Consider the following 13,354-nt stretch of genomic DNA (forward strand, 5'->3'; position numbering starts at 1 on the left):
GCAACTAGGACAAGTGTTCTGTAACACATAGTAGCTGTCAACATGGACGCTATTGGTTACAGTGTGCTCATTCTGTGTTATGTGGTTACAAATACTTTCTACTCCTAGTTTGCGCCTGTTTTGCAGACTTGTTGCATTGTGTCATTGAATTAATACGACGCAGTTTTAAACCTTCTTGACTGAAACTAGTTCATTAGTTTCACGCAACCAAAATTGCATTGTATTTTTGCTTTTCCGGCCCACTCAGTCTTACAACTTCTTAGAAATAAAGCAAACAACAAAACTTTGTCTAAAATATGTGTAATAGAACACGCAGTGACTTGAATAACAGAAACAGACTTCTATTTAAGCTCTCATCAATACAAACCTCACTCATTGCCGTACAAACAGTCTCTGCATCATTTCTTCATTGTAACCTCCATCTCTTAAACCATGTCAGTACCTGTGGACCAGATGTTAAATATGGCTCTCTTCAAAGTGACTTGAGTAGGACCAACGGAGCATATTGTAACATTCTGCCGTCAAAAGTTAAATTCAGAATTTTAAGAAATCACGAGAAACTAGATGAGAGTGGAGCGCACCCTGTACTACAGTGCTTCTCAACTCCAGTCTTCCAGACACACTTAACAGTTCATGTTTTCCAGATCTCCTCACAGAATAGCAAGGGAAATAATTAGACACGCCGATGGATCTTTTAAAATGTGTCATTCAGTAGTGAAGTGTTTCCCACCTCCAGTGCTCAGGGAACCCTAACAGTGCATGTTTTACAGATCTCCTAGTTGCTGCACAGGTGTATCAAGTTGGGAAACACAGCAGTAATAATACACCTGTGCTCCAGCGATGAGAAAAGGAAAACATGCACTGTTAGTGTGTGCCGAGGACTGGCTATGAGAAGCACTGCTGTATTATACCCCATCAAAATATATCAAACTGTTCCTCTTTCAATTGTAAGCAAGGTGGCGTGAATGCCGTATGTTGGTAAACCACAGAAAAAAATGATCTGCTTTGACACAATGAAACAGGTGATGTAGAACAACACTTAACATCAGAAAGAATGTATTTTTATTTAAATGGTCGCCTACAACAAAATGCCAAGTTACTAATTGAAAAGAATTGAATACTGAGCTCTGAATATAATTTTATTTCTTTGCATGGGAAATAACAGGGTGCCACTTTATTTTCTTCCCTTCCACCTTTGGCAGCTTTTGCCTGCCCCAGACACCTTTTTTATATAACCCTTTCTTTCCCGTGCTTGGGCATAGGGAGCGATGCCACCTACTTGCTCCTTCTCTTATAGAGCTTACTAATACTTCCTGCGCTGTGTTTGATGCATGATGATTTTAAACCTTGGGAGATTTGTAGCTTCCAGCAATAATAGTGCTCGAATTGTCCCCTCCCCTGTTCCTCCAGGAAAGGAAATTCTTCAAAGGCTTCTTTGCAAAAGTAAGTTCCAATGCGATTTGTGATTACATTTATAAGGAGTTACACACTGGTCTAGAACTGTCTCTCTACATAGCGTTTGATGTTTTATGCCATCACTTTGTAATTCCTGCAAGAGAATTGAATTTTTTGAAAAATACTTCTGTATTTTTTTTTTTTTCAATTTTATGTTCAAGGTTTGTCAAAAGAGTGCAATTTTAGTTCTAAAGGTTATACTTCTATAATATATGGGCATTTAACATGCAGGTGTGAGCTGTAACATTCACCCTGCAGAGAGACCTTGAATTAGGGATGTTTGGGATTGTGTAAAGAAAAATCTGATATAGCATGCACTATTTTGTTACCTGGGCTACTCCCAAGTTTTCGGTGTACAATGAGCACCAGTGACCACGATTTCGGGTTTCTTGGGGCAGATTCAATTAGCCGTGGGTTTACCCTACGCACCTTTTGCGGGATATTTCCATGAAGCACACTCCAGTTACCTGCACAGTTCCATTAGAAATAGCAAGTCTCGGATGTCTCATGTTAATTCTGCAGTGTGTGGGACCTATAGGAATACATGAGAGTGGCGATATTGTCCTAAACCCTCCAGACCATTGGCAAATAGGATAACAGGACAGCGTAGGAGGCTGTTGGTGACCATAAGCAGCGTTTTGGAGGCAGTTGCATGATTTTTGGATTTTTTTTTTTTTTCAACTGATGGGAATATAATAGACAACAAGTGTATTTTAGTAAATAAAAGGTGTCTAGAATATAATGGGGGATATTAAGACCACTATCTAGTGAATGTAAGTGTGCATATACAAGTTTTTAAAATGTTGTAGTAAAAACACATGTAATTCATGTTTGCAAGTTTAAAACCCCCTTCCCATCAATACAGCACCCAACATAGATGTCCCACATCATGTTACATATATCTGCTGTTTAGAGAAAATTAGATGTAAAATGACATTTATATTGGCCATATTTTCTGCTCTAAATACATTATTCATTGGGAGGGGTGTCCCAGTGTGTCCTGTAATTTTTACATTAAAGTAAGGATTTTCCCTCATTTTCACCTAGTCCAGAACTGTGTAGTAAAATTCGCATTAACTTCTACTGAAACCCTCATGCAGACGATGTAGAAAAGCAGTAGAAACTTACACAGCATCTCTGATCCTGCTGCATTGTAGTGATAGCTAGTACAGGAGTGCGAACCGGCTGTGTCGGCAAAGGGAGGCAATGGGAATCTTTGTAAGTGACGTCTGCATTCTGCCAGAGCAGTGTCCTGGAATAAGCGCTCAGTGTATTCCTGCTTCATTTTTGTTTTGTTTTTTGTCTTTTTCAATTCATAACCAGATTTGATGAGTGTGTATTATTAACACTTCCAATTTTCTTTTTAATTATTATTTTTATTTTTTTGAGATATTGGATAGAAGCACAAATGTAAAGCAATGTCTTTACTGATCCTAAAAAAATAATGAGGAGTTGTTTACGAGTAGTTCAGCAGACATGTTTAGTGTTTGCAGGCAGAAGTGCAGCCTGGTTGTCTATGGACATGTCCCTAAAACCGTGCAGCACTGCAACCACCTGGCTGCAAAAGGGTACTGCGGCCTAAAAAAAAGGTGTTCCTGATTTTTAATGATCATATAGATAACGATCGCTGCTGGTTCTTATGAATCACAAGGCTTGTATAAATGGGAAAACCTTTGTGCATTAAATAGCCTTTGTGATCCATTAATTGCTTTTCAAATTATCGATACATAATCAATCAGTCTAAATTCCTCCTAATCACCTCTGTCTTCTCTTGGCAAAAATATATTGAATCAATATGGGAATTGCTGCTGCTTGAAATATACTGTAGATCTTGCTATCTCCCCCTCTTTATAATGTGAAAGGAGTCATTCTGGGGTTTCTACCTACAGTGCAATGTGCAGTGCGTCGCTGATCACGGTGTATCTGCAGGAATTTCAGTGTTGAGCTGTATGCTGTTAAAACCAAGCTATGGTGACGGTTCTGTGTCCACTGTACAAATGGCATCTAGGTAGAATTTTATATATTGCATTGTTTTCATCTAATACGCAGGTACCTGTAGTTTTACTGCTGTGTGATGCTTCTGTTAAGCAGTTTAGTTCTTTGAAGTCTACCATTGACCTGCCTCTTGTAGTATAGTGGGGAACATACAGATTTGCATAGGGACACAATCATACCGTAGAAACAAGGACTACAGATGTAAAGATGTGTTTTGGTTTACCATGGATGTCACAGGGCAATGTATAGTCTAGTAATGGTTTACACCTAATGACATCACACCCACACCTCTAATGAATATAGACTGTGTAACTGCACTTCATGGAGAGTTCTGCAAACAGACCCTTTTCAAATAGAGGGTCGGATTCAATTAGTGGCAAAAAGTCAGAGGCCGCACTTTTCACCATCATCGCCGTTTTTCCAGGGGATAAAGTATCGGGCGCGTGCCCGCTTATCCCCGTATTCAAATATTAATCGGTGAAAACGGGACTCGGCGGAAAGGTAAGTACCAAAGTCCTGTCACTTTTGGGGAAATCAGCCTGTCACCCCCCAAAAGATGGTCTGACATGGGGGATCACTATGGGTACCCCCGAATTGGCCTGCTAAAGGTATTTGGGGTTTTTAAATGGCCGCGACAGGTGCTTTAATGGGTCTTTAAAGAAGTGGTGAAGAATAGCACTTAGCGTTGTTATTTTTTTTTTTTTTAAATAACTAGTCCCATCAAATTTGGGGTACATGAAAATGGGTGCAAGCATATTTTTAAGTCCCTATAGTGATTTTTTTTAAAATTCTTCAAAAATCCACCTGCAGCAACCAACCGCATTCTGAAAAACACCTGGTGCGTACATGGGGACCCCCCCTTCCCGAGGCAATGTCGCTAGTTTTTAAGTTTGTTCCCCAACTTTTTTTCACCCCCAAAACTAAGTCACTTTTTTTGGGGTGTTCTATGCTATTTTTAAAAAAAATGTTTTGACACTGATACCTTTTAGGGGACATTCCAAGGAGTGCAGGGTACTTTTTTAAAGTTTGCCCCCCAAAACTCCAATTCTGCACTTTTTCTCCACCTATACTAATGGTGAAAACTTATCCCCGTTTTTTAACAAAGACTTTTCACACTTGCGAAAAGTCTTTTGAAATTGAATATGGGGATAAGTGAAAATGGCGAAAATAATTTATCACCGATAACGGACTTTTCACTCCAAATTGAATATGGCCCAGAGTCTCTGACCCAGGATATTGCTGTGGCAACCCGGGTCCTGGCTTGGTGTGAAAGGATCAACCCAAATGTGTGTCCCGGATCTCTGCACTGATCGAGACCAGGGTTCTACTCGCACCAATCCGGATAAGCGGCAGTCTGAAATTGGGGAACCAGGTTGTTTGACTTGGGTCAAGTTTAAAAACCGCTGATTGTCTGTGGATGCAGAGGCTCGCCTCAAGGGAATGACATGGGAATAACCTGGGTCCAACGTGCAGTGGGAAAGGACTCGGAGCTGCTGTGACACGGCTTGAAACCGTGTACATTGGCCCGGTTCAGACTCGCGATTTTAGTCTGAAAGTGGTATTAGTGATATCTTAGAAACAAAGTATAATAGGTATAGTGTACATTTGTCCCTTTCTAGAGGCCAATCATGTTGGCCTTTTACATGACATTATGACCAGAACAAATACTTGTTGCCTTGGAGCCTATGGCTAATAGTTCAGAAGGAAGCAATATGTTACCTTCCCTTCCCCACTCCCTAAACCTAATGCCTAACCCTAACCCCGCACCCTAATGCCTGATACATAACTTTGGGGTGCCGGTGGTCGGGATTCTGGTGCCGGGATCCCGACAGTGTTGGGATATCGGCGCCGGTATTTCGCCCGTTGGCATCCCGCACGCCGGGATGCTGACTACATCCCGTTATCGTAGCATAGACAACATCACAAGGTGCCTAGTACCTTTTTGTAGTTAGTGATATCAGTAGATGTAAAGAGCTATATATTGGAAACCTTAAACCTGTAAATAGCATCGCGCTCTGTCTCAACAATAGTATTTATATAGTAAACACTAAACAAAGAAAGGTGGCACTCCAAGACTCTTAAACACCATTTTTATTACCGATGATTTATTCAACATTTCTGGGTCCAGCATCCCTTCATCAGGACACACAAAAGTGAATACACACAGTGCAAACGTAAATACACAAGCTTACAATACTCGCCTACCCCTTCTCCCGCGGGTCCATGGCGTCCAGCGCCGCACTTCTGGTTTCGGGAGTGACGTCACCCCGGGCCTGCCGACGGGAGTATGGGGCCAGACAAGTGACTAGCAACAAAACAGTGTGTGTGTTTACCTCTCCATGATTATAGCAGTGAGAGGCATCCTAATATCTTTTGAAACATATCCCCACACACTGAAACAAGCCCATGTAAACAGTATGTATATATCTATGAACAGTATTGTCATAAGGGTTAAACACCTGCAATTAAAAAGTGAACATAATAAGGCTGGAGTGTAACACATAATGATTCTCATTATCAAAACACTAATTATATACTAATAAAAATGAAAAATACTTGATGAATAAAAAAAAAATCTTAAATATAAAAAATGTCTCTGGAAAATACTTTAAAAGTGCAGACATTTATATACCAAATATGCAAATAGATGACATTATCAAAACCATGACCCTCTATTGGTGAAAACAATACATCTACCTGCAATGCAAAAACTTAATATAATAATATTCAATTAAACTACACGACAGAAGCTAAAAGCCAACCAATGCTGTAATATAAACAAGAGTCTCACTTAGTGTAAAGGCACTAACATACCATTCTAAGGCCAATGTGACAAGATCACACAGCAGTCTAGGCCCTCCAAAAACCCACAGGATATGGCACAAAAAAAGCTATGCCTACTGTGGACCACTTCTGTCACCTACAAAAAACAGCTCAAACTCCAGGCTTCATTCAGGCCTAGCTGAAAGATCCACTTACACTCTAACTGGAGAAGTTTATGTGATCTGTCCCCTCTGCGTAATGTAGGTGGCACACGGCCAATAATCCGGTAACACAACATGGCCATATTGTGTCTGGCCACTGCTTGTTCACTAGTGCCAGACACTAACGCAGCACGAATGGCCGTCCTGTGTTGCGTCATCCTCACCTTGAATTATCGATCTGTCTTACCCACATAGTGTAAACCACATGGGCAAAGACAGAAGATATATGACGAATTTGGAAGTGCAAGATAAAGGGTATTTGATAGAAAACAATTTTACCTGTGTATGGATGGGCAAACTTGTCACCTGGTATTAAATAATTACAGGTAGCACACCCAATACATTTATAGCACCCACCATTTTCTGGTTTTCAATCCAATTAGTGATGTCTGTTTTGACAACCAAATCAATATTAGGACCCCTGGTGACGCTTCGCATCAATTTAATGTTCTTAAGACTACGTAAGTCTGAGTCTGAAGTAATAATAGGCTGCATACTCTTGGCCTTTTTGCTTGTCAGATGACTCTTGTTATTAAACTGGTTAACCCATGGTACCATTTTATCTTTGCGTGCCCTCCTATAGGAGTTCTGATGGATCCTTGCTCAAAGCCTAGTTTTTAGCATGTATAAGTGTCTTAACAGGATAACCTCTCTAAGAATTTCTCAACCATTAAATCTAATTGCGTAATTCTTTCTTGAGGGTCACTTGTGATTCTACAGACCCTAATAAACTGAGAATAAGGTAAGCGATCAACTGTAGATCTAGGATGAAAACTGTAAAATTTTAATATCGTTTTGCGATCCGTTGGTTTGGAAAACACGATGGTGTATAACACTCCAAACTTAAATATTCACATCAAGAAAATTAATGTTAAACTTAAGGGGCCTATCCATTACCCGACTTTGTGAACAATCCGACCAAAACCAGGAGGTTTTGGTCGCTTAGTTCACAAATTCGGGTAATGGATAGCCGGCAAGGACCAGCGATGCGCGTGCATGCTGGGTCCTTGTTGACCCCGACTATCTACTGAACGTGCCAGTCAACCTGACAACGCTCATCAGGTTCAGCATGTTCACAGATAGGTTGGGCTCCTGCACTGAATGACGCTCAGTGAACGCCGTCCAGTGCGGGCACCACACCTCGGCAACTTGAAGGTGTGAACGCTAGAAGTTCAGTCTTTCAGGTCGCCTAGTAGATAGGCCCCTTTTACTCCCGACCATAGATAGTTTAGCAGGGTCAGTCAGACGAGTTATGGGCTGCAGTCACTTCTTTTTGCAACTGTTCGAAACCCTGCCATAATAGCAAACACTATAAATAACGCCTACCTGAATGTATTACCTAGATGCCATTTTACAGTGTGTTACCCAAGGTTTCTTCAGATAAAGGGTACTGGTGGTGTAACTCCTTATTCATCCATGTGTGCCAGTCTCCTCCTAGGTTTTTGGTAGAGTCTCCAGTCCAGTTAAAGAATTTTTAATACAGAATTCTTTCCATCCTTGCAAGTGTGTGTTGTAGTCTTTGTATCTCCCTGTTCCAAACTTGCCCCTCAGGTTTATTCTATGTTTTTCTTTCTACATGCGGTGCTTTTCTGAACCCTTCTCTTGCCTTGGTGAATGAATAAGCATGGATCTGCAGTACAAAGGCAATCTTGCGTTATACTAGACTTGTTTTCATAGGTTGCTTTTATTCTGGGTCCACAGCGAAAGAGATTTTCTCTTGAATACCACATTGTAAAAATGTTTTTTTTTTCCCCATCCTTTAAAGACGGGAAAGAAGGCAATCAAGGCCGTCCTGTGGGTTTCAGCCGATGGACTCAGAGTTGTGGATGAGAAAACAAAGGTAACAACTTTTTTCTTTTGCTTGTAAATGAAAGTATCTATCACCTACACACTGGATTCAGCTATTGTCTGGTGTGGACTGATGTTCATAATACAGCCAGCCCATTGTCTATAGGCTAGTGCATGATTTCAGGTTTATTTGTAATAGTTCATATAAATATTGGTACAGCCCACATAAAAATAGTTGATTTGTGTGTATATGACACTTTGTTACAGTCATAATTACCATATAATATTATTACCCCTTATTTATATGGCACCACAAGGGTTCCACAGTGCCTTACAAAGTACATAACCAAATGAGCACACAAGAAAACCGTAATTAACAGTACCAAACAATACAGTACAAGGACATGGTTTCTAAACTTTGCTGCATTAGCGATCATAAGCAGCAGGGCTTCAGCAACAAAGTGTTAGATGCTGTTGCTGGGAATTCCGAGTAAATGATAGTATAAGTAAGGATAGGAAATGCACCTGAGGAAAGAGGACCCTGCTCGTGAGCGCTTGCATTGTACAATTATTACCCACTAGAAAGGAGAACTGCAAACCACAGAAGATGGTTGGGACTGGTGCAAAAATTCACATCCTACTAGATGTATACTGATTGCGGAATGCAACCGCTTGTCTTTACTTCCAGTATAGTGGCCAAAGGGTCACTGCTCGTGCGTTTCTGCTTATAATCATCACAGGGAACTGAACTAGTCAACTATAAACCTCTGTTTGCGTAGCCACTTAGAGCAGTGCAGTTTGCGTGGCCACGTAGAGCAGTGCAGTTTGCGTGGCCACGTAGAGCAGTGCAGTTTGCGTGGCCACTTAGAGCAGAGGAAGTTTGCGTGGCCACTTAGAGCAGAGGAAGTTTGCGTGGCCACTTAGAGCAGTTTGAAGTATATTTTTCTGTTGATGGGCCTGATAGAGTTGTGCGCTGTCGCCGCTGCTGCGTCTGTGTATGCAGCTGCTGTGTGAAAATATGCAAATTTCATAGCCGCCGGGATTTGTACTGAGAAGCCCACTTGCGGCTTTGCAGATCTAAGCATCTGCGAACAAAGAAGTCACATCGGTCGCAGATCATTGTTATCACAGTTCCAAGTAATCCTATGGCTATGCAGAATGGTGGCGGGAACTGAGATGCCGAAGCCATTTTTACTACATTTGGGCAATGCAGACGCTGGCAGTGACACGCCTGCATGGATTGCTGCCACTCCCCGTTACATCCCACAAACACTCTCTGACTGTCCATCACACTGCGAGTAAAAAGTAGCTGCGAGCGACTCCAGTAATGTGCCGTGATGCCTGCTCAGCTTACCGATCAGTGCTCAACTGCCAAAATATTGGCATTGTGTACATCTCTGACTCACGGCCTATCTGCCATCATTCATCAAGTATCTCACCCTGCCGTTAGTGGATCACCCTGCCATTCGTGTCTCACCCTAGCGTTAGCGTCTCACCCTGGCGTTAGCGTCTCACCCTGCCATTAGCGTCTCACCCTGCCTTTTGAGCTGTACTCTGTTCTGCTAAGCACTGCTCAGTCAGATGGGAGAGCACTGTACACCTACACTGGAAAGATTAATCACTGCATCTCTATTAAGCTGTGACAATATGGAATTCTTGCTTATTTGTAAGTTGCAGATAAGACTTCATGGGTCCGATTCATTTCTATGTAATGTTACATGAAGTGAAGTATGGATGATATGCGGTGTACACATCACCCATAGATCGCTTAGCCCAACACCCTATTTTCTTGCGCACCTATATGGAGGTGCGAGGTAAAATATGTGATGTTGGAGCAAGTTTGTGCCGCTATTGTCAGCATTTACACGTCACCCCGCCCACCCTGCAGGTCAAATGTTATGTGTACACATAGTAAAGTATGGTGTACGTGGCAAATGTAATATGTTTACAAGGAAAATTGACAGTGTTATTGCTTTGGGAAATTGTTACTGAAAGCTGTAAATACCCATTTGTACATCATTTTATATACTATGTTTCTTTTATGGCCCTAAGTTGGTTTCCTGTTTTGACGCCAGCTCATTTTCTGTGTAGCTTGTAAAAGGGCATGCTAATAGCACTGAGCGACTAGTAGCGAGGCAAATAAACTAATGACCATGTAATAAACAAATCTCATTACTTAGCCACTCACTAAGAGAGCTTCCAGTTTATTCAAGAAACCTATTTTTTTCTGCTCTAAATGAACTCTCTTACACACATTATTCAGACAAACCATAGTAGAAAGCCAAGATGTTGGGTTAATAATCATATACATGGTACATAGAATTTCCTTACAGCTAATCTGATTTACATTTGTAAAGTACGAATAGATGATCAAATCAGCTTAGTTCCTCATAACATTAAAGGATAATGATACGTATATCGGGAACGTTTGCACACGATACTGTATATTTATATTTTGAGTTACATTAGTGCTTCAACTTCATCTTACTTATAACATTTGATATAGGAACATGTTTCACTCTTGGATTGAGTTGCAGCTTGGCTGAAAAGCAGAGTATTTTTTATGCTTTGTGGCACAATGAACAGAGTAATATTAGTCCAAATATCCTTACAAACTGTAATATGTACTAATTTATCTTATAAAGCCGGTGAATAAAGTCTGGGCGCGCGCTGCGTTTGACCAGGTGCCAGTGCTTGTCTGTCTTCTCTCTGTTGCCGACAGTTGGGGAAAAGCCAGTGCATTTGAACGCCGTTACAGGGGCGTGGACATTTAAGCCCCTGCGACGGTATACACAGCCTGAGCTCTATTTACCGACAGGAAGTTTAGCAGTTTGTGAGTGATGTCTGACCTGCCTTAATTCTGCTTGAGGCTCCGATGGTACCGATGTTTTCGCAGACTTGCAAGGTATTAAGGATGTGAGTAAAGGGAAGCGGGCGTCCATATGTTGTGCTGCGGCAGCATTGCAATCGCAGTTGTTGGCGCATACGCAGTTCTGCTGCAAAATTATACATTGTACCATGATCACATTAGTGATCCTTGCTGAATCAGGCCCGCATGCAATTTGATTTAACCACCTCTGTCAACCATGATATCTCTAAAAGCTGAATTGTTGTTGTGCCTTGAGGACCACATTTGGGAACCTTATATGCCCAATTAGAGTTTCCACCAGCCTTCAAACAAATAATTGCTCTCTGAAAGCCCCCCCCCCCCTTTTTAAGATATCTGTTCCTACTCCCACCCTTACAGTTCACACTGGTGCACCTACTCAACTTTCCGAATCTCCACTCTGAGCCACCCTGTGCCCATACCCCACTAGACTTTAATTCCACTCACAAGCAGGGCCCTCCCTACCATTTTGCTTTCTGCGGTTATTTTGTCTGCCTTTTATGCCCATGCTCTGTTTTCCTCGCTGCCTGTGCTTTACACGTGGCGCTTTACACGTTGACGGCAATGATAATAGTCCAATAGGCAGAATAATTCCCTGATTGTGACATTTCTTTTTTTTCAAATGGAAATGAATTCTGTGCCATTTTTTTAAATGCATGTTCAATAACCATCCCAATATTTTGGGGCTTTTAGTTTTCTAATGTGCTCTTTTATCTTCTCCTAAGGATCTTCTGGTAGATCAAACTATAGAGAAAGTGTCCTTCTGTGCCCCAGATAGAAATTTTGACCGAGCGTTCTCATACATCTGTCGTGACGGAACAACAAGGAGATGGATCTGCCACTGTTTCATGGCTGTTAAGGACACGGTCAGTATGTTTAAGATTCTGTCTCACATTTATTCCATGCTGTAGTTCCTTTAAAGCTATAAAATAGGTGATCGTCAATGGCATATCTATATTGGGTGCACGGTGTGGGGGGTCCACACCGCACACTCTGCACCCGTATATAGTTACACTTACCTCTCTGCAGCTTCCAGAGTGGAGGACCGGTGCTGTAGAGCAGTAAAAAAATCACAGGGAAAATGGCTGCGGGCATTTTCCCAGTGACTTGGGCATGCACAGTAGAAATGTCCCCGGGAATAAGGCGTTGGCGCCTTTTTCCCGGGGACCCACTCATGTCGGAATATACTGCGCTGCCAGAGAGAAGGGGGCCCTCACTGAATCTGCCCATGGGCCGTCTCCTGTCTTAAAACGCCCCTGGTTAGCATCTTCTAATCGGTGTTATGACAGGTTATTTTTTTCTACCTGGATTTAGATTTATTATATGCGCAAGATAACTGTGTGTCTACAAAAGCCTTGCACAATATGATGCTCTAACCTGGTGGTGACTAATGCCGGTCTGCTATAGACACTTTCAGTACTACTTATTGTAAATCGCCAACATAGAGATGGATTGATCACTGTATGCCAGGGATTTTCATCATGCGGCACTCCACCTGCAATGGATCTATGTCCCCCAGCATGCCCTGCCCCTGTTTCAGCATTCCCTAATAGCAAAACTGTGCCAGGCCATGCTGGCATATGTAAAGATTTTTTGGGGGTGGAGGGCAGTGCTCTATGGTAACTAAGATATGATTACAACCGGTATATGGCAGATGTATATATAATATAGTATGTTGTGGTTGTTTTGGTTAATGTCTGAACCGCTATCAACTAAATAGTTGTATGCATACAGTATATTCCTCCTCTGGATCAATATATAACAGTTTAGTCCTAGTGGGCAATAGCTATAGACTTGTTCAAATTTCAGGTGGACAATAACTGTAGGCTGTGTCTTGATCAGATTATAGTAATGAGGATGGTCCAAAGTATTTGTGAATCCGGTGGGCAAAAACTTTGGGCAGGATGTTATCAGGAAAAAATATATAGAAGGAATAAACCAAATAGTAAGGCGCTCTCTAAATAGCCCATGCAATAAAATTGAAAGAATAATAATCACCCCGAATGATTAATCCTGTATAGATGTCTGGGGTATAAAGTCACAGGGTTTGCTTCTCCTTTTAATGATGGATATCTTCAAAACCTATCTCGCATAACACTGCATATAATCAAATATACAAGTGCAGGTGGGCAATGAAAAGAAAACAGAACATAGTGTAGGACACCTTTGACATATAACAGGCGTTTAATAGACCAGGTTTACACTCACAAACATAGATGGAAATCAGGCATATAAATGAAATCCT

At 41.5% G+C, this 13,354-nt stretch overlaps 1 protein-coding gene across 4 annotated transcripts in view; it reads left to right on the forward strand.

The window, feature by feature from the left end:
• The window catches only part of NUMB (NUMB endocytic adaptor protein), a 122,653-nt gene that overhangs the window by 79,773 nt on the left and 29,526 nt on the right, over positions 1–13,354 (forward strand). For 3 of the 4 annotated variants that reach the window (XM_088471262.1, XM_088471267.1, XM_088471263.1), the window contains 3 exons: positions 1,411–1,443; positions 8,200–8,274; positions 11,835–11,975. In XM_088471262.1, coding sequence (XP_088327388.1) covers positions 1,411–1,443; positions 8,200–8,274; positions 11,835–11,975 — 249 coding nt within the window. The remainder of the gene's footprint in view (positions 1–1,410; positions 1,444–8,199; positions 8,275–11,834; positions 11,976–13,354) is intronic. The other variant, XM_088471266.1, reaches the window with a different exon arrangement.

Source organism: Taudactylus pleione, unplaced genomic scaffold, assembly GCF_031769625.1.
Source record: "Taudactylus pleione unplaced genomic scaffold, aTauple2 ptg000113l, whole genome shotgun sequence".
Taxonomy (NCBI): domain Eukaryota; kingdom Metazoa; phylum Chordata; class Amphibia; order Anura; family Myobatrachidae; genus Taudactylus; species Taudactylus pleione.